At 39.3% G+C, this 21,853-nt stretch overlaps 1 protein-coding gene across 3 annotated transcripts; it reads right to left on the reverse strand.

The window, feature by feature from the left end:
* Positions 1 to 799: 799 nt before the first annotated feature.
* Positions 800 to 21,785, reverse strand: ERLIN2 (ER lipid raft associated 2). Of its 3 annotated transcripts, none has more exons than XM_034436885.3 (12): positions 21,690 to 21,785; positions 18,334 to 18,455; positions 17,600 to 17,681; positions 15,614 to 15,660; positions 13,848 to 13,909; positions 13,438 to 13,563; positions 12,413 to 12,486; positions 11,697 to 11,755; positions 10,912 to 11,003; positions 10,280 to 10,369; positions 7,378 to 7,457; positions 800 to 6,427 (listed from the first exon to the last, which is right to left on the reverse strand). In XM_034436885.3, the coding sequence occupies exons 2-12, from the start codon at positions 18,438 to 18,440 to the stop codon at positions 6,239 to 6,241; spliced, it is 1,008 nt and encodes a 335-aa protein (XP_034292776.1). In that variant the 5' UTR covers positions 18,441 to 18,455; positions 21,690 to 21,785; the 3' UTR covers positions 800 to 6,238. The 3 variants fall into 3 exon arrangements, with proteins under 3 accessions (XP_034292776.1, XP_034292777.1, XP_087731784.1); XM_034436886.3 differs by having other exon boundaries at positions 21,233 to 21,734; XM_087875658.1 differs by lacking the exon at positions 21,690 to 21,785 and adding an exon at positions 19,089 to 20,924.
* Between the last annotated feature and the right edge of the window lie 68 nt (positions 21,786 to 21,853).

The following is a 21,853-nucleotide window of genomic DNA, read 5'->3' on the forward strand; positions in this document are numbered from 1 at the left end:
TGCTTTCCCCCCCTCTTCTCTGTTTCTACTTTGGCTCCATTTCTGGATGGCTCATGTTGACACCAATTGGGTGGCTTGTGCATGCTGGTTTCGGTACCCACCTTCCCCATTGATCAGAGAGAGAAGCTGAAGCTGTCCTTGGAATCCAATGGATCTGAAAATGCAAGATTTTGGGAAGAGGGAAGGATGAGAGAGGGATTGGAAGGATATCATTAAGAATTCCATCCAAATCTCCCCTATTTATAGAGCCACTAGACTGATTGGGACAACTTGCTCAGCTCTATTGCTTTTGGCTTCTGCGGCCAAAAGCATTACATTACATAAACCACAGCATCACACAATGTGAATTCAACTGCCACCACCATCACCCAACCTTGTTCCCCAAATATGGACTACCTTTCCCATCTGGGCTTGCCTATAAGTAACACAGTGCTTGCTTTTCTCCTCCAGGACATTCATAAAGTAAAGAGTTACAATACAGTAGGGAAACGCATGTTTCAACTTTATAAAGGCATCAATTATTTATGTCTGAAGTTTAAAAAAATAAAGGATATCTGATAATCAAGTTCTAATGATCCCCACAGGAATGCTTGGCAGCCTAACTCCATAAAATGTCTCAATTTAAGATTTTTGGGTGTGTGTTTGTTGTGTTCAGGAAATGTTTCCAAGATACCATCCAATTCTTAGATTCTTCAAATATTTTTCTGCCCCCTCCTGCCAACATTATTTCAAAGCCCAGCATATGTCCTTACTTTTCACTCTGAAAAGAGATCCCCTGAATACACACATTAGGGTGTACTTATTCTAAAAGCAAAGAACATTTTTATTGAGTCATTACAATAAATATCAAAATGTACCAGCAATTTAATACACAATTTTCTAAGGAAACAATCCAACAGATTAGAAACACAGCAGCATGGCGGAATGGCAGATGTCCCAAAACATGAATGAGCAACATTCATTGATTGCCTCCTATAGAGAGCTCATTTGAAGCATAAAAGTTCTTTTTCACATCCTTGCATACAGAAAGTAAGTGTTACTTTGTTCAACGATAATACAAAATAAAATAGAAAAATTAGTTGTTCAGAACCCAAACAGTGAGCAGTTGAGAAAGGCTCATTTTAACAAAGCAGCTCTCTCTTGCATGCACATTCTCTTTCACACATACACAAAAATCAATATTTCTAGTACCTAATGGGCTGGACAGAATTGAATTATCAGGAAAAATCACCCACATCTTAATTAAGGAATGCTGCTTTTTAAAAAAAATTGAAAAGAATTTTAAAGTTTCATTTAGTTAATCCATATATTTAAAAAATCCTAAAGATTTTTTCTAAACCATATTTTTACATCAGTGTTATATAAAAAGTCACATAATGTACTTTGGCTTTGCTGGAATTTAGTATTTGCTAGTTTAAAGAGCTTGAGCAAAAGAGAAACAAATCTTAATCTTTTATACATGAAGAAAAAAAAATCAAATGTCACTGCTCCCATAAATCTTATGTGAATGCTTATTAAGTTTATTTTTATATTCCAGTGCACGCATAATTGTTTCTGCAAACTGTAGTAGGAAGAAAGTTCAAAAAATAGCAGCTTTCTTCTATTGCAAAATTGGATATAACTCAGGCAATGAAATTCAACTGTACAATTCAGAAATTAAGACAAATGGTTAGAGATCCATTTTAGTACCTAAGCTATTTTATCATACCATTTCTGAACTATTTGTTTCAAACTTTCTGTATTTTCAATTGACAAGGAAAAATCTGTGACGTCTACATGAAAACAAGCTTATACAAATAAACAAGAACATGGCTGAACCCAGAAGTGCAGACTTAAATATCAACATGATTTTGACTACAGTATTTTTTGATATGAACAGAATCTAGATAAATTTTGGCTAGTGACAACCTGTTGCCAATTAATTGTCCTATAGCAGCCACATCAATCTTTTGCAGCTGCTGCTGAAAGCTCAGGTGGTAACAGAGGATGGACACTGGGCAGTGTGATAGAAGAGAACATCTATGAAGGGAAATACATTTTCTAATATACCCTCTCCAGCCCAGTCAAATTCTGTGATATACTCCTTCCGTGACCTCCAGATGTGTTGGATCTCTGTTTCCTAACACTGGACAATATCAAAATGAGGAAAACAAATCTTGTACTGCACATTTCACTGTCAAAACTTTGGCTTGGGCTCATTAAGGTCCCAATATTTTTAGAATTAGATTCGATATAGCTTCAGCTTGGGTTCACCCTTAAAGAAACAATTCCTTTCTTGTTTCGTCTTAGTGAGAAATGGACTTCTTTGAAGAATAGAGGAATACATTACAAAGCCACATGCTAAAGGACCTAGTGCTTTAGGACTTGCATTTATCAGCCATGGAAGAATGCCAAGTTTCTTTATAAGGCAGTGATGGTGAACCTTTTCGGCACAGAATATCCAAACCGTAACATGCGTGAATGCACGTGTGCGCGCGTGCGCCAGAAACCTGAAGACCAGCTGGCTGGTGCACATGCTTGTTTTGGGGCCATTTTCAGACCATTTTTGGGCTGTTTTCAAGTCATTTTCCGGGCCGTTTTCAGACAGCTTTTTGCCATTTTCAGGGCCGTTTTTGACCCAAAAAACAGCCTGGAAAACGCCCCCAAAATTGCCTGTTTTGGGGCCATTTTCAGGCACTCCAGCGCCCACAAAGACCAGCTGGCCAGTGCACATATGTGTGCTGGAAACCAGAAGAGCAGCTGGTGATGGCGTGCTTACCCACAGAAAGGGCTCTGCGTGCCACCTCTGGCACACGTGCCATAGGTTCGCCATCATGGTTATACGGTGTGAGATAGTCTTTAAACCAGAATAGGAAAAAAAAACATCCTACACTCTTGATGTTATTGCAGTTCTAGAGATTTCAACAAGCAGCCCCAATTCAGAACAATGCACTGTGTGGAAACCAATAGCACATTTAATGGGCTTCTCCCCATGAATTTGGGGGTAATGATGCCATAATTCTCATAAGCCTTTATTTGTACACAACAAGTCACACAAAGGGAAGTACACTTGATGCTTCTTCTGCTCCACTTTCCCTACAGCCTATATTGTGTTGTACATAAGCACTGTTTAATTCAACTGCAAGTAAAGGCCAAATTCTAACACGGAATGGGAAACAAGTACATCAACTGTATCCTTGTCAATTGAAGGGTGAGGGTTCACATGACTGAATGCTTCTATATTAAAAATGTAGTACTCCAAAAGTTAGTATAATATTTTAGTGAAACAGACAGATGTTCTCCATACAGCTTCCTTCACTTCAGAGGAACTCTGGATGTTCATTACATTAGCTCAGCTTTAGACAATGAAGACGCGTGGAAGAAAGCAACTGCAAGGGAAGGAATAGGCTAAGGCGTCCAACCTTGGCAATGTTAAGAGTTGTGGACTTCAACTCCCAGAAATCTCAGCCAGCATGGTCTTAATGTTGCCAAGGTTGGACACCCCTGGGCTAAGGAAAAGCTCATTTGAAATTTAAGGCACATGTGGCAAAGCGCCTGAGATTCCCTTTATTTAGTTTGCAGGCCATGGATTCCGAATAGTAGCCCCCATTTAATAAAGAAGCTCATCTCAATCCCTTTTGCATGATGAGAAAAATGTTAAAGTGGAAACACCCCTCTCCCACTTCAAGTCACACTTCAAGAGCAAGGACTGTAATCAGACTGACAGAAATCTCCCATGAAGTTTAAAACCCAGCATGCCATAACGATCACCCTCTCAGTTAGGTGATGGAACAAAACTGAACAAGAGAGATTTTTCACTAGGATATTTGGAGAAAGGTACAGGACATTTCACTTGATGACAACTGAAAATTGACCAGGTTGTTTGAAAAAAATCAGAAAAGGAAAGAGAACAAGAAGCAAATAGAAAGTTTTTCTACTTGGTCTTTGTCCAGCATAGGCAAAGCATACTTTAAAAAGGATCTAGGAAAGTTTGCATTCTTAACACATGGAACAGACACAAAAGATGATTTAGCAAGAGGGCTTATTCAGGCCTTGTGGCTACTGAGCACTGATCTTATAGTGGGAGGCACTGATTAGACTAAGATGATAAAAGTCTTTTGAGTATCATCACCTAAGAGGTCTGGGGTTCTTGGTCCTGCCACTTACAAGGTATTATAGCCCTACTTGCTGCAGCTTAAGAGCAGGAAAATGTATGCTACTGATACACCAGCTATTCAATCAGCAAACATTGATTAGTGATTTTTTTTTAAAAAAAATGGTTCCCCTACTACAAGAAGGAAAAAAGGCCTTTGTTACAGACTGTTTGGATTACAAATAGGATTTCAGCCCTAAAAGAGTTCTTATCCCAAGTACCAGGATCTTGGGGTTTAGAACAGAAAATTTTGGCAGGATGCCCTATTCGTCTACGATGTCTCAACCTTTACAACTTAAAGACATGTGGACTTCAACTTCCAGCATTCCCCAACCAGCCATCATGGCTGGCTAGGAATTCAGAGAGTTGAAGTCCATACTTCGTAAAGTTGCTTAGGCTAAGAAACACTAGCCTATGCAAAATAAATAGCACAGGCCAACAAGAAGAATGAAAAAGTCCTTCTGTTTTTTTTGGGGTGGGGGGGGACAGAAAGTTCTCTCAATCTGGGTTTTGGAGCAAGCCATTTCTAGAACCACATGCAACCCCCCCCCCTTCCTTAATGGAAGATACACACCTAATGGAATAAGCAGCTTGGGATTTACAGTCACTGAGGGCACCATTTGAGACATCATTGGTTGCTGAAGGAGGGATTCGGATGCAGCTTGGTGTTTCGGATTCCTGCTTGCTGGGCTGTCCTCAGAAAAAATCAGTGTTAAGAATCACTTCCCAAACTATTTCACCTACTTGTGGATCACTTCAAAGGGCAGCCTTCTAGAATATAGAAATGCTGGATGTGTGTATTTTATCCATAAAGCAGTGGAACAGGAGAGACCCCGATGTTGCACCCTTGGAGACTAGTCAAGCCAGAATACAGCCCTGTATGATGAGTCTTGATCAGTCAGATCTGGGTTCTGCAAATAGGCTGCCAATTACCTAGTGAACAACAATGATATGGCTAGTAGATTGTGTTAAGATTATGGGATCAGTAGTTACGCAGGTCCATTCAGACCACAATCTGAAAACCAGAATCAAGTTATGCTTCTCTACTGATTCCCTCTATGAACTGCATATTATTATAGAAGAACTTCCAGATAGAGGACAAGCACTTCTCCAGGAAAAGCTGCATTTAATGTAAGGGCAAAAGAACCATCTCACCTGACATTTGTCCCATGACTGTCCCAACCAATTTCTACAGGTAGGAAGGTGGACATTGGGTCTAGATGTGCTCTGCAGATCTTGAAATAAGCACCAACTGACATATCTTTAGTTAATGTTTAATGCTCCAAGTTTCCATTCCAAGGCTTTTAATCTGTAGTGTGTGTACTTCTTGTTTAAAAAATTCAAAATTAGCACCTTTATTTTTGAAGGAATAGACTGCAACTGATGACTAGTGAAATCCAATTACTGGAGAAGATGCTCATGAATGCAAATAATTCAGCATGCAGAGATGATCTGCTCATTCACATATTGTCCCAAAAAATATTAGTCTACTGAACCTTATGCCCTTCAGAAGAGTTGGGACTGTAACTCATGGACTTCCCGGTCACCCCAACAATTTACATTCTGGGGAGTTGGCAGTCCCAAGACTTCTAGAAGGAATAAGGTTGGGCTATTTCAAGACTAATTTGCCAATACCAAAAGAGGGAGCGAGCCCTTTTTTCAATTAAAAAAAAAAAAAATCCTACATGGTGGACTTGACCTGTAGTATATGTACAAGTATAAGGGAATAGTTGGGTTTCTCACATGAAAAGGTTTCTTTTGCTCCAGAAATAAAATTGAGCATGCTTCATCTTATTGAAGTGGAGGCAGAGTCAATCATGGGCATGCTGCCTCTTCTTTTAGCATGATTCACTGTTGCTCCCTCCATCGGCACGAAGATCAATAAGGCAGTGTATCTTGACTGCTAAGAAAGATGAAGTCAGAAGCCTGAGTTGCAGTGCTTCTTCAGGCTGTCTTTTCAGAACAGAGAGGGTGTTTTTCTTTCTGGCCTAGTGGGCTCAGTGCTTCTTCACATTCTGGAAGGTAGAGACCACACATCAAATAGCCAAATGCCATTTCGGATGGATTCAGACAGGGGTGGTGCTGTCCGTCTGGCCGCTCATGACTTCACAAATCTTCCCCTGTTTCCAGCCAACTTTCATCTCTTAGCTCCTCTGCCTGTCCTTCAGAAAACTTAGTGGGAGTCCCAGCGTGATCCATAAACATGTTGGGTATATCTTTGCCAAAGTAGATTTTGCTGTTGGAAGCAATCGCTTTGTATTTCATTAACTGCAAGTATTCTGGGGTCAGTTTTAGCTGCAAGGAGAGAGAAAGAGAGCATACTCACAAGTCTAGTTATGAAAAAGAGTTTTCAAGTTTTCAAGACTCAGTCTTTGGATTAAATTATCAATCTTATAATACTTATAATACTTTGAAAATACAAAAATAGAGCAAGATAAATATGCAAGATAAAGCTAAAATGAGGCTGGTTAGTTGATTCAGCCACTGCCTGTGTTATATAAATAGACTATTGCATTCAGCCATAATAATAGTTTGTTTGAATATAGCACAATATCCAGAGACACTCGGAACAAATGGGGCTATCCAGTGGCTTCTGCTCTTTGCGATTATGGTGACGTGCAGACAACAACCTATATATTATATATCTGCCCTTTGTGTCCCAATCAGGATCTCATGGCAACGCAAAAGAACGCAATCAATGTTGCTAGTTTTTGGGTAAGATCTTGATTTGTACTGTATATATTTTAATCTTGTATTTTATATTTTAAATTTTATGTCATATAGTATGTCTTATTTTAATTGTGATGCTTTCAACACAAATGAACCAACATTCTGTACACAGGAGAAAAATACTACTAATCTACATCTGGGATTTAGTATGTTGTGTAAATATCTTCTCTTATGTATCTTATAATATCTCAGTGCTGCGGCTGTAACTATGATGTAGGGATTACATGAGAGAAACATCTACTTCGGTGTCCAGGAGGAAGAGGAAAACCTAGCATGGATTGCCAGGCACAAACTGGTCCATAAATAAGTCAATGGTTAGCAAGTAATCAAGAACAACTTTTTAAATCAATAAGATTTTTGGAGTCACACAGATTCCATCAAGAATCTGAGGATGGAGAAGCTCAGACAAGGGGACAACCGCAGTGATAATAAAGATCAAAACAACTTTAAGACTTTGCAGTTGCAGCATCAATAAACTGAGCTCCAGGCCAAGGAAGCACAGTGGAATCTCTCACCTTGTTGGCTTCTGCTATCTTCAAGGCCGTGTAACATTCAGCATCTGCTTTCGCTTTTTCTCTGGCAAGGAATGCGGCATCTGCAAAAAGAGGGGAGATGGGTGAAAAAGACTTCCAAATGCAGAGAAGCCTCAAGTGACCCTGAAAATTTAAAGAGGAGGAGGAGGAGGAGGAGCAGACATTTTCTAGAAGAAATGCTGATTTGTATCTTCAGAATTGGTTAAATAGTTTCCATCTGAAGTCATTTTTTCTCTTAATCTTGATCAGAACAACAAGAACAAAAAGATTACAGCCAATCATTAAGAGAACAATCTGGAGGAAGAAATGAAGCAGAGCAGAGCAGTTTTCCTTAACCTGATATCCTGCAGACATTCTGGGCATCACCATAGCCAGCAGACATTGTGTAGTATGAAGGGCACTAGGTTAGGCAAAGCTGATCAGTGACAAAAAGAAATCTGAATAGAGAGAACATGCTCCAGTTAAAAATTCAAACTTTTCTGTGTGAAATCTACCAGTAAGTCAGATGCTTTTCAGAATCAAGTGAAACAGATATAATTTAGACTGTTCTAGTTTCTAAGCAAAAGATTCAACTCTTCCCACACACACCCAAGAGTCAGTGAGGTAGAGATGGTTGGAATTAGATCTGGGAGATGCAAATTCAATTCCCTATAAAGCACACAGCTGAAAGACAGTACTGATTGAAAAGTAGAAAGAATTATGATTCTAAGAGAAAGAATTTCCAAGTTTAGAAAGCCAATTCATAAAGTAATTGCTAAATACAACCACAATTAAGCCCCAAATTTCTGTTGCTAAGCAAGATAGTTAAGTGAATTTAACTTCCCAAAAGGTGATCACATGACCTTGAGAGCCAATTGCCAAGCGTCTGAATTTTGATCATGTGACCATGGGGATGCCGCAACGGTTGCAAGTGTGAAAAAGTCGTAAGTCAAGCTTTATTATATAAAAGCAATATAGGTACTGCTCAACTTATAACAATTTGTTTTAGTGACAATTCAAAGTGACAATGGTACTGAAAAAAGTGACATGACTTTTTCACACTTTCAACCATTGGAGCATCCCCACCATCCCATGATCAGAATTCAGTTGCTTGGCAAATTGGCTCATGTTTATAACGTCCTGGGTCATATGATCACCTTTTGCAATCCCCTGACAAGCGAAGTCAATGGGGAAGTCCATACTCATGCGGTTTTGACACACATCCATCCATTAACACCTCCATGTCTGTTCATATACCAATGCACCAATGTCAACAGCCCAAAGTGTGTACAATTCAAGGGGTATACAGTCCAGTATCCAATTGCCAGAGCAACCACACGAGTCTGAACAAAGCCCCAAATTTGCTACTAGGATACAGCTGGACATCCTGTCTCCTCTCCTTCAATTGCTTAGGATACAGCTGGATCGTTTCAAAGGCCTGGCACTCAGCAACACGTCTCGATGTAAAAGCAAGCTATTAGCCCTCTGCCAAGGCCTGCCTAATGAGAAGCTGCTGCTCTGTAAACCACTAATTAGCTCCTTGGGGACATGCTGGATCGCTTGACAAGATTCATAATGAACTTAGCTTAGCAAACCAGTGCTTAGAGGCAGGCCAGAGGAGCCTTTTCCCTGCACCAGCAGCTTACTCCAAAAAAGGGTCAACAAATGGGAAATCCTCATGTCAGCATCTCCTTCTTACAAGGGTAGCTTGAAGGCTTTGGCTCAGTGGCACAGCACATGCTTTATAAGCAAAGTACCCAGGTTCAATTCCAGCTTGTGATGCAGAGAAAAACTTGCAGAGCCAATGCCAGTTGGTGGAAATATCACCAACTTGTGATCCAGATGCCAATCCCATGTAACTTCAAACTAATTTCAAAGCCTGCGCATGGTGGTGGTGGTGGTGGTGTAGGCTCAGAGATATTTGGATTGTTTTTAAGGCCTGCAGGTTGGGGGAGTGATGAAAATTGACAGAAAGGAGGAGTAGCCGATTCATTCTGCCTCATGGTGGTTTGCATGGTTAGGACGCTGGGTTGATAAGTAGCAAGCCCACGTTCGAGACCCAAATGCTAACCTGGAACGGGGCGAGTTTCCATAATTTTCTCCAGCTCCTGCTGACTTACCAGTTCAAAAGTGTGCATTTGTAAGTAGGTAGATAGGTACCACTTCAATTGGGCACATTAATAGGGACATGAAATCAGCTTTCAGCTAGGCAACCCCTGGGCAACAATGATGTCACTAGCTAATCCTTTCAACCTGGAAGCAGCCTAGTGCCTCCGACACAAGTGCAATGCAATTTGTTGTTCAAATCAGCCTGCTGCACACTCCTTAAATGGAAGTTAGGAGAAACTTCCTAATAGTAACAAGCAATGGTAACAGTCAGTTTTCTGATTCTTGGTTTAATGGCAGTTCAAGAAGTATTTAAAAGTAATGAGTAGTCTTTGCTGGAGGTTTTCAAGAGAAGCTGAATTGTAACCAATGCTTTAATTTGGATTTTTGCACTAAGTACGGGTTGGAACTCAATAATCTAAATATTATTCTTCCCACTCCATGATTCTATTATTTACCTCCTTATTGCTTAAGAATTAAATAAAAACTGGAATAAGCAAGGAAAGGATTCTTCAAATGTCAGTGAAATGGGGAGAGGCTCCTAAAGCTGATGACAGACGAATGGGGTTAAACAGAAGCAAATCACAAGATGCTGCTTCTGCAGAATTACATCATAGACACTACTGATTCACCTAAAACAAGATTATCTCCATTAACATCACTAAAATATTTGCAATTTTCTTGTTCTCTCTGTAAACTGGATTTATCTCTTTGTTAGATTTCTGGTGACCTTCAAACAGGGAACATAGTGATTGAAATCCTCAGACAGGACAAACACCTCTAAGACACTGCTGCTTACCTTCAATCTCAGATATTCTTTTCTCTGTTTCTTTTTCCATCACCTTCTGCCCATATGTTATCTCAGCCACCTGGGCAATTTTTTCTGCTTCTGCATAGGAGAGAAAACACACCCAATCATTATAGGAGGCAGCAATGATGTTCAATGAAGTTACAATTTCCTGGAGCAGAGAGGCTTTCTCCACTGCCTCTGTGGGTGCTTCCCCCAAAGGGTGCTTAGAAATGATGACTTGTACACCTTTTCAGGAGATTTTTTTCTCTTTTGTTTACAAGGGTGGCTCATATTTTAAATTAGGATTTTTCTAATGATCTCTGATGAAGTTAACTACCCCAAAGGAAATTACGTCCCTCCCCCTCATTTCACAAACTACCTGAGTACTTTTATACTCTCAGAGAATTCACAGTTTGCAATCTAAAATCATTCTGAGCTTATATCCAGTTTGGTTCAGATCCAGTGGGAAAAATACTCCCTTAGTTATATGCAGAATGTATACTTCTTAGCCTCTGCTTTTGATCTCCCTCTATTCTTTTGGAAAATGCAGTCCACACAGACAAAACAAGAAATACCACCTGTTATGTTCTGCCTAATTCTACAAGAATATTCATACATGACAACAAAAACTGCACACCAACCAATGAGTGCCTTTTTGCGTTCTGTTTCAGCCTCTTTCTCCACAACTTTCTGCTTCTGAGCCGCAATCAACAGTTTTGTCTTTTCACTCTCCCTAGAGGGGACCAAGAGAGGCTTTAGCTAAAGGATTAAAATGACTTCCATAACAAAAGGCATCTTCAAGTTACTGAATGGATTAGAATATATACATATATAGAACGACACTTAGATTTATATACCGCTTCACAGTGCTTTACAGCCCTCTCTAAGCAGTTTACAGAATCAGCCTATTGCCCCCAACAATCTGGGTCCTCATTTTACTGACCTTGGGAATGGAAGGCTGAGTCAACCTTGAATCAATGAGACTCGAACTGCTGACAGCCGGCAGTCAGCAGAAATAGCCTGCATTCTAACCACTGCACCACCACAGCTCTTATATGTACAAATAATAAGCACAAGAGATTCTATAGCTGGCTCAAACTGAACATTCATTCATTCAATTTCTATAGTAGCTCATCTCAGTCAATGACTCTTGATGGCTTACAATTAAAAACAAAAGCAATTAAAAATACTAAAAACATTTTAAAACACTAAAAACGTTCGGATTAAATATACACAAGGGCAAGATATTTGGCTAGTTAGTAATACAGCCAGGAAACAGGGCCCTTAACATATTCAGCAGTTAAAACAGGGTGAGCAGTGTGTGTTTTTACATATGTCATATGACTACAGTCCTATAGTGTATGTGTAATGTATGCACACACACACACATGTAGCCACTATAAAGAAGAAGATTTCAGAAACTTACATGAGCTCATAATTTCTCCGAATTGTTTCTGGGATGTTTGGCTTTGTAACTCGGACTGCCTGATTGAGCAGAAAAAGTGAGCATTATGAGGAAAGACTCTCAAAATGACCACAATATTAAGAACCACACAGCTGACTGTTCAAAAGTAAAGGCATCCTGAATCTGTGAATAGGAACTAGTAAGAATGAAGCAACAAAGGAAAGACTAGCTATCAATTGGACAGAGCTCATAAGAGGTTTCAATAACTCCTTGTTTAGATAAGCAACAATTTTTAAAATAATCTTATAATCTATTCAGACATATAAAACTAAACATGGAAGTTGCCTAGCCCAGAACGTGAGACACTTCCGTTAGGAGAAAAGCACAACTTAGAACCAAACTAGAACCAATATTTTGTCATCATGTTTGCAACAATGGCAGAATCTCTGAACTTCAAATTGGACAACATCAAGATTACTTTGCAATTCTCTCGTCTATCCCAGCGATTCTGAAGCTCTCAGGGAGTCCATGAAGTCAACTAAATAATAAATATTTTAAATTTTCTCCATTTTAATATCTAAATATTGTTAGATATATCCCACATTAGCCAAAGCTCTTTGGGGTCCCTCAAACATTTTTAAGAATGTGAAGAGGTCCTGAAACCAAAACATTGAGCATTCTATCCAGTTTTGCACCAGAATTTTTTTCTTGGGATATATTCCAGCATTTTTCATTACCTGTATGATGAGTCCTGGAGCCATGGTTGTCAGATCTTGTTGAAGAGCCAGTTTTAGGTTTTCATCAATCTGATCTAAGAAGGGATAAAGCAAACAGACAATATTGCTGCAATAAAAAATGGGAGAGAATATGGATGACAAGGCACTTATTCTCTGGAAGGAATTATAGGTTATTGAGACAGTAGTTCCTTTGGAAGCAGGTGGTCTCACTTTCAATTCCAACCTCTTTTATGCCAAAGATCACAGAAAATGTATGGCTTTTCAAAATTTGCTGAACTTCCAGCAATAATAGCCATGAACTTGGCTAATGGTGAGGAATACTGGGATTTATAATTCAGCAATATTTTAAGGGTATCAGGGCCACTGATAAGTAAGGAGATATAATTTTCAACCAAACATTCATATAATCAATGACACTTTCCAATGTTTCTTTACTGCTAAATAGTTGTAGAGGTAAAAAAAATGGTGCAAATTTTCACTCCTGCCTCATCAACTAGCTCTATCAAAATTCCTGATTATAAAACCCTGAACTATAAAACCACTATTTGTTTTCAATTAGCCGATTTGTCTTCTGAAAATGAGGGTAGATTAATGAAAATATGTAATGCACTATCATGCTCTATCATGTTCAAAGGAAATGATGTATCACACATTGCAACATTTAATTACTTCCACTAAGACTAGCTAAAAGCACCATTAATTTTTTGAGATAGATTTTGTGTCATCAAATTGGCCTCTGCCCTTAGTGACCACATATATTTTCTCTGTCCTTAACCTGGTCTTTCAAGTTTTTCAATGCTCCCATTAATGTTAGGAAAGTAAAATCTATTGCTGTGGATTCAATGATTTAACAAATATGCAAACCCGTAAATGCTCTCAATTATGGGAAAGAGAAAGGAAGACAGCTTAATGAAATTCACAAACCTAACCCTTAAATTCTTCTCATTCTAGAGACATTGTAATCCCAACAGTTCTCTAAGGTATTTTAATTCAAGTGTTGTGCACATCATGCTGAAGAAACTCACCAAACAATTCAATATAAACTTCCTGAAGTGTGTGAACACTGCAAAACTGGTTCAGTTCATGGTGGATCTTGTTGAAGATGAGAGCCTTATCATAATCTGCAGTATAGTTCTTTACTATATCATAGACTAGGGAGAGAGAATAAGGGGTGTTAAAAAATTGTGCAGGCAAGAAATGGCATCTCATTTGTTATTATAGCCACGGTTTGAGAATGGGAAAAACTCAGTACTTCTCTCCAGGCAATAAAGAACCCTGGGAATTGGGTGATTAAAAATAACCCCTAATTTTATTTCCTTGGTATAAATGGTCCCTTCGTTTTATTTTCCTTCCAGCACAATTGGTGCAACCATCTCCCACAATAAATCTGATCCCAAATCCAGCTCTGAAAAAGAGGTTGGCCTTAATAACTCACCTGCACTTTGGATCAGGAAGTTCACAACCTCAATTCTGTCAAAATAGATCATCACTCCTCCGCTGCAGCAATAAAGAAAAAAAAATTCAAGTAGGAGAGAGGTGAGCATCTGCTGGGATGGGTCATTTGGAAGAGAAGCAATGCTGAGAGCTGTGCTAATCTCCCTTGCCAAAAAAACAGGAGTTTGGTAGCATCTTTTCTGACAAACACCTTTTATTAGAAGGCATACGTTTTTCTCATGTAAGCCAACACCTTTTAATAAAATTAAAGTTGGAAAAAAGTGCTACCAAACTTCTGATTGCAAGAATAAGGTATCAAGCGGTAGCTCAGAAAGTGAACTCTACCTGCTCCAAACACATGCAGTGCTACTTTGTTAAAAAAGGGTAGCAATTTTAGATTGATTGGTACACATTAAGACTACTGCAAGAGGCTTCTCTGTGGATAAGTAAAAGGAAAAAAGTGCCATCTAGTGGTAGAGGCAGGGCATTCTTTGGATTAATAGAATGCAATCAGGCCTCCCATCTGAGTGAGAAAAATAAGGAAAGCAAAGATAGTACTAATAGTAATATTGCCTTGGGTGCAATCCCAAAACAATTGGAGGACCATTTGAACATCATTGGCATTGTCAAATTCACCATCAGCCAATTACAAAAGACAGCTTTATTTGGAATAGCTTACATCCTGCGACCATACCTCTAACACAATGAAACATCAATATCTGCCTATCCCACTCAGGTCCTGGGGAAGGGCTTGATAGGTGCATAAAAATGGCAAATCCAGTCTGAACATCTGGCTGACTGTGTGACAAACCATAATAATAAAAAAATTGCATTGAAATAAGATGCCTGGATGAGAATCCTCCTCAAACACCTACAACATCAGGATTGGAAAAGGGGGAAGTTTGTATTATCCCACATGGGCTCCAAAAATGGGAAAATATAGAAATGAGGGGTGAAATTGGAATAGAAATCGGTGCTCTCTGAGCCTGCTTGATTACTTGCAAACACTTCATGATGTTACCTAATTTGGGTAACGAAACGTCTGCAAGAAAACAAGCAAACTCAGCAGCAAGGACCTCTCATTTCAACCCTGAGCTACTGATATTCTCTATCGAAAACAGAAATACAAGAAATGATTACATTAATTAGTCAAGCTACATAACTTGGTTTTTTTAAAAGTGAAATAATTGCAGCTTTGAATGCCAAATATCTTAACTCCAGGTTTCAAGACCGACAAACCTACTTGCATTTTTATACCATCTTTAAATACAAACTCCTAGGCTGTGGTATTAATTTTTTAAATCTTGCCTTTATCACTTTTATAAATAACTTAAGGCAGCGAATGTAGCTAATACTCCTTCCTCCTCCTATTTTCTCCACAACCACCACCTTGTGAGGCGAGTTGGGCTGAGAGAGATTGACTGGCCCAAAGTCACCCACCTGCTTTTCATGTCTAAGGCAGTACTAGAACTCACAATTTCCTGGTTTCTAGCCTGGTGCCTTGATCACTAGACCAAACTGGTAGTTACATGGGCAGTCAAATACAAAATCATAGATACAAGATGATTTCATTTCCTATTTGTGTCATCTTATCTTAAATCAGCAAAAATAATAGCACATTTTTCGACACATCTATACACAGGAGGGAAGCACTAATCAAAGTTACAAAACAAATTCTAGATTTATGTACGAGAAAGCCTTCCTCCACCTGTGGAGAAGATAAAAGCTAAGAAATGGCAGATTTCACAGATGGGGGTCCAACCTTACCTTGTGCCACATGGAACATTCTTTACTTCATCTGTTTGTAAGGTGGTCTAGAAAGTAGAAAGAAAGAGGACTATTAAGGGACTGCTTTCCTTAAGCTGAATTTCACTTCTGCAATAAGAAAAAAAACTTTTCTCTGGGATGGGGATAAACAAAATTTGGCAGCCAACACTCACATAATCTTTTTTGGGGGGGGATAAACAGCCGCAGGAAACAAGGTAATGTTGCATAAAGAAGGTCACAACTGTGAAGAGATTCATCTTTTTACTTTTCTCCCTGACTTGGAGGAGGATTTTTAAATTATTGTGCTACAACTTATTATATACTGATGCCAAATGATGTTTCTTGTCCCAGCAGAGCAGAAAAATAATATTGGGTAGTGCAGAGCTCCATGGGCTGTAAAAAGTGGTTACCCATCTTTGCACAGTGGCTTGCATAGCTTTGGTCAAGTCTCTTTGGCCCAACTCAGGTAAATGCCACCCATCTGTCTATATCAAGCTCTACCTGATCATCTTAGCCCCATCTTCTCTGCAACCTATCCGAGCCAGAAACAGACTGTCCATTCCAAATGTTGCTCAACAATACTTCAAGACAAATATATTCAACATGCTGATTGAGAGCAGGTCTTGAAGATAAATCTCTTACCCCTATTGTGAAAAAGTGGAAGGTCTTGTTTGAAAACAAGTTTAAAGTCCATTCAGATAAGACAAAAAGAAAGAATGTGAAGGAGTTGGGAAATGTGGCACATGCAAAGAACAACTTTGTTTGCAGGTCTGCAATTTTAAGAGTAACTTTGCAAGAACTTTGCAGAGGCTCATTACAAAATTTACAGAGGTAAAATGCTTAATAAAATATAACAGAAAATATATACATATTACGGGACAATAAAATAATAAGGAGCAGTTAAGATCTAAGTCAATCTGGGAAGTAGATAATAGTAAAGAAAAATAAATAAACTTTATTGCCAAATAACAGTGTCCCACACACATAAAACCAGCTTTTCCACAGGATGTAAGAAGTAAACAAATTGGAGTATGTAAATAATGTTTGTGTCACAAGCTCGTATATGTCTAGTCTGATTTATATGAATGATGTATTATTATATTATTGTAAACCGCCCAGAGTAATGTCATATAAGATGGATGGCTATATAAATTTGATTAATAAATAAACGCGAAGTTTATAGCTTGCTACACAATATTAATGATGGTTATTGCAAACTAGAATTCCTGGTCATGGAAAGCAACTGGAAACCAAAACTATACATATTCTGATTCTCCTCTGGAGACAAGCTAGGATTAGTCAGAGTTTCAGACTAAGATATGATTATCATGAATGGAGAATTGAGATCCAGGAATAAAAGGTTACATTACAAATTTAAGCATGGGCACAATTCTCTTCATGCCACATTCCATTTTTATTCTACTTTTAACCTCTTCAAGCATTCCCCACATTATGTTCCTTACCCAAACAACTTGCAACAGAAAACCTGGACTCTGAACCATAGGGTGTGGCAAGCTTCTTTCTTTCTTCCTTTCACAACAGTTACTACATAATGAACCACTTGACAAAACAGTTCCTCAGGCTTGCACCCAAGATACACAAAGAGCATTAGAGAGTTAAATATTAACAAAATCGCCCCAAGATGCATTTAGGAGCATCTTCCATGTGACAGTTACAAGGTATAAATGTAAATCCGGCTTCTAGATATCTATACTTTAGTAACAAAATATTGAATCATGTATTTAAATTTTCCAATCAATTAGGAGTTGATTTACTTATCCCCAACAAAATATACAACAATTATGAAAATTGAATTATATAAACTATACATTGGACTAAAATGACACCTCATATTGTTGAGACTGTGAATTAGAATCTACCAAGAAATGTCTATTCTAAGGTAGCATTCAAAACTACTCTGGCACAGTTAGTAAGAGTTCTCTGTGCTTCTCTCCCATAAGACAATTATATATAAAGACAAGATACCTGTACTGATTTATAGGAAGTTATGAAGGGGAGCATTAGATGGAAACCAGGTCCACTTGTAGATGTCAGAAGTGCTCCTCCTCTGTAGGGGAGAAAGGTATATATTTAAACAAAAAATGCTCAGGTTCTTTGACCAGCAATTTCAGACTTTTGACATCCCCACCAACCAATTCCAGATTATGTAGTGCATTAACAAATTCAAAGCTTGCTTTCTCACCATCACATTTTGCCTGTGTCCTTTTATCAAAACTTTATTTGCATCATTTGTATAGCATCCTACAAACTGAAGACAGCTCACCATAAATACAATTACACTGAGCCTGCAACAACCTCAGGTTCAAAGCCAAACATTTCATCCTAAATACTCAAGTTATGTGTAACAGGAGGGGGTGTTCTCCAGTGCCAAAAGACCACAAGTGTCCCAAGCTAACCACTCTAGAGCTACTATTTTGAAACATGTACAAGCAATCTCAGTAAGCATATTCAGAATGAGATGCATTTGCACAGTCCTCAAATGGTCCAGGAGAAGATTTTCACAGCTATGGCATTCAACTTAAAGAACACTCTCCTAAAGAAAGTGTATGCATGGCACCAGGTTGAAGTGAAGGAAAAATTTCCATTTGTCATTTATTCAATCTTGCAAACCACATTTCTTAGCACACATGCAGCAATACAAAAAAGCACACATGCAGCAATACAAAAAAGCACACCTCCTTCCAAGTATCTGCCCTTACCTGTAGTAAACACCAATGTGCCCTTCTTCAATCTTGTGTATTGCAGAAAAAAGAGAAGCTGCTACTAGGCTAGCAGCCAAAGCTGCAATGGCACCTAACTGAGTCATCCCTGAGAAAGTAACCTGAGAAAAGTAAAAAAAGGAGCAAGATAAGCATTTATGTGAATCTGTGCAAGACACTGGTTCTCTGCTTTGGGAACAAACTGTCCTGTCTAAAGTTATAGACAGGACACCTTGTTTATGATTAGATCATGATAAAGATTTCCTTGCATGATTGGATCAAGGTCCACAGACCCAGCATACTTTTTCCATCAATAGCTAGTCGACTGTTCTCTGAAAGAACTGGAAATTTGGTTATATATTTACCTTTAGCATTTGATGACCAACTCTGCTGCCACGGAATATTCAGACTGTTTCATGTCATAGCTAAAAGATATGTTTTGGGGTTTTTTTTGCTTTAATTTATACGCCACTCTTCTCTGGAGACTCAGGGCGGCTTACAATGCATTAAGCAATAGCCTTCATACTTTTGTATATTTATACAAAGTCAGCTTATTGCCCCCACAAACTGGGTCCTCAATTTACCTACCTTAGAAAGGATGGAAGGCTGAGTCAACCTTGAGCCTGGTGAGATTTGAACTTACAGTAATTGCAAGCAGCAGATGTTAATAAGTGTTTAGTCCACTGTACTACAGGCTCTTCTCTTAACCTATATTTCTTATTAAATTTGATTAAAGTACTTGACATCCTACAAACCTCAGCTGCTTTTTAGGGTGGCAGGGGCAAACGTTCAGTCCTCTTGGCAACAGGAATCAATTTCACACAATCAGTGGTCATGGGCCCAATGAAATCTCATAAACTAGAAAGTGAATAAACCAAATTTCTTTTCACACCAAGGAGCCCAACTTTACTCTTCTCTCCAATAGAAAGCATTATTTGTCTAATTTGCCAGTTTTACCAACACCAGGTTATTGGAAAGTGTTTACAGTATCAATTTAATTCCTTAATGTTTTGTCAACTACAGCATTCATGTGAAATAAAAATGTGATCAGAAGAGAACTGTAAAAATTGGGCTGCTGATTGTAACTTTTACTATGTAGGATCTGATGCTGAACATTCAAATAGCGCCACAGGCGTGTTCACCTTTTATTAATATTAAACACAATCCACTAATAAACTTCTCCAGCACAGACTCTGAGGAAATCTGTAGCTGTTGGCATATTCTTCATGCAGAAATTAAGAGTTACCTGTGTCTCTAAAGGCAGGACTAGAATCACAATGTGGAAACAAGAATTTGGCTTAAGTCTTTAAAGTAAGTGTAAAAAATTTCCAACTGTGGAATAGACTACTGCAAGTGATAGGTTCTCCCTTTGATATTAAAGCAGAGATTGTTATATGCCAGTGATAACAATGTTTAAGCCTCAACAACTTGATTCTAATTAAATATATTGATTTGCAATTCCCAGAATTTCTAATTTCTGGGCAGCACTAGTCAGGCAAGAGTACTTCTGGTTTACCCTGATGAACCAGAGAATTGGACTAAATTACCCCATCGTCCTGTTCAGTTCTAAGATTCATTTTGCACTTTCCCATTGTCCGTTCTTGCATTTTTCCTATCAGTCGGACCCAAATTCTGACAGATACTACAGTTGCTTTGTGATGCTGTGTTTTTCAAAAAATTAGCAGGTTGCAAAGAGCAAACAACCTCTAAATGCTACTGCTTGCCTCTCATTCAAAATCCCCAGAAGTCTTCTGAGTGACTCACAGAAGTGCCCAAGTTGCCAGTTCTTTGAATTTTCAACCACTGCTAGTGATAAGGAAACCAAGCAGGAAGAACTTAAAGTGTCTTTTCAATTCTTGTAGCTTATGCTTCTCTCAGTTTGCCAAATACATCTTTAGATAACCAAAAAGAGGTTAATCCACAAGTATGCCTATGATTTGTGGTATACCCAAATGGCAGGAAACATACATTAAGCAATCAGTTTCTGTGAGCTGCAGCCTTAGCAATGATATACCCAATTCTAAATTTTCACTCCAGCTGAAAAAGAAATGCAGTGCCCACCAGCTTCATGAATAAAATTCCAATAGAAGAGAATGAGGTAAGTTGTAAAAGTCACGATGCTCAAGATTTGTTGACAATGAACAGTAACTGTTAAATAATGGTGGTTATATTAATGAACTAAGCTTGATTACTTATCAACTGAACCAACTGTAACTTGTTCAACAAGTCCTGGCATAGTGAAATCAGGCATATAAACCTAGTCTCCTGCCAAACTTGTTAATGATTTTTTTAAAAAAAGTTCACCTGGCACCTTTATTTATCTGTGAATGCATTTCTATTCTTCCCACCTAACCTATTCCTTTAGAACAGCTATGTCCAACCTTGGCAACTTTAAGACTTGTAGACTTCAACTCCCAGAATTCCCTGGCCAGCATGTCTTAAAGTTGCTAAGATTGGAGAGGCTGCTTTAGAAAGACAACTGTTTCATCCTTTCCCACTTCTCTGCCTCCTTCCCCAGCCCTCATTTTCTTCGGACTTCAACGACAAGATTTTATTGGAGCGTATCTGTTGAAAAACGTATTTGAAAGAAAAACACAAAAGAGTTGCTTTCGATTGCAAGCACCAAGACTTCAGCTCTCAGTAACCATGGAGCTCAGAGTTACTTTCACCCCGCCATTCTCATTCCAACCAATCTCACAGGCTTGTGGTGGGAAAATTCCCAAAGAAAGACAACCCCTCCCCAAACCTCTCGAGCTCTTCAGAGAATAAACAGGATATAAAAACAGTACATAAGTAAATGAGAGAAGAGCCACATAACAATACAGGAAAGCGCTGTCGAAATTGTCCCACTGAAGAAAAAGGCAACAGACTTTTCCATTTAGGAGTCCAAAAGGGCTACCTGGAAGAGGCTTTTGCAACACCCCTGGGAGGCCCAGTTTGGGGAAAGCCGACTGGAAATGAAAGGACCCGGCTATGCCTTAAGCGGAGGACAACACTGGCAGCTAAAAACTGGGGGCGTTATTATTATTATTATTTATGTTTTCCCCCCTAGTATTGTGCGCTGCCCAGAGTCCACTGAAGTTGGGCGGCCGATGCTTTCAACAGAGAATAAATAAAAATAATCCTCGTCCTTCTTTCTTCCCAGTGAAAGAAACGGGCCTCCTAAAGGGGCGAGAGAAGCGAGGGGGCGGCCTAGCGAAAGCACTCGGTTGGGGAGGGAGGTAGAGAGAGCAACGGGGGACTCCCTACACCCGGCCGGGTGCACCGCTGAGGGGGAGGAGAGGAAGCGAGGCGCCGGCCTAGCAGAGAAAGACAGCCACGCGGATTGCCGCGCTTCACAGCCCCGGCACACTTACGGCCGCCCGCGCCTCCTGCTGCTATGGCCGCCCTGGCTTCCGGGTCAGTCGCGCGCCTGACGTCATCTCCCTGAGCCGCCACCGCCGCCGGCAGAACCTGTTGGACGTTCGCCCCGCCCCCCTGAAGTAGGGCCGTTGCTGCCTTCTTTCTCCGACAGAGGGCG

The sequence above is a fragment of the Pantherophis guttatus genome, chromosome 9 (assembly GCF_059756535.1).
Source record: "Pantherophis guttatus breed Tessera chromosome 9, ASM5975653v1, whole genome shotgun sequence".
Classification (NCBI taxonomy): domain Eukaryota; kingdom Metazoa; phylum Chordata; class Lepidosauria; order Squamata; family Colubridae; genus Pantherophis; species Pantherophis guttatus.

Excerpts from the sequence above, each read along its gene's own strand:
- ERLIN2 (XM_034436885.3), bottom strand. The coding sequence starts at position 18,440 with ATGACTCAGTTAGGTGCCATTGCAGCTTTGGCTGCTAGCCTAGTAGCA. Across the intron at positions 11,004-11,696 it reads CGGAGAAATTATGAGCTCAT|GGAGAGTGAAAAGACAAAAC; the intron begins GTAAGTTTCTGA and ends GGTCCCCTCTAG. Across the intron at positions 10,370-10,911 it reads ACGCAAAAAGGCACTCATTG|AAGCAGAAAAAATTGCCCAG; the intron begins GTTGGTGTGCAG and ends TCTCCTATGCAG.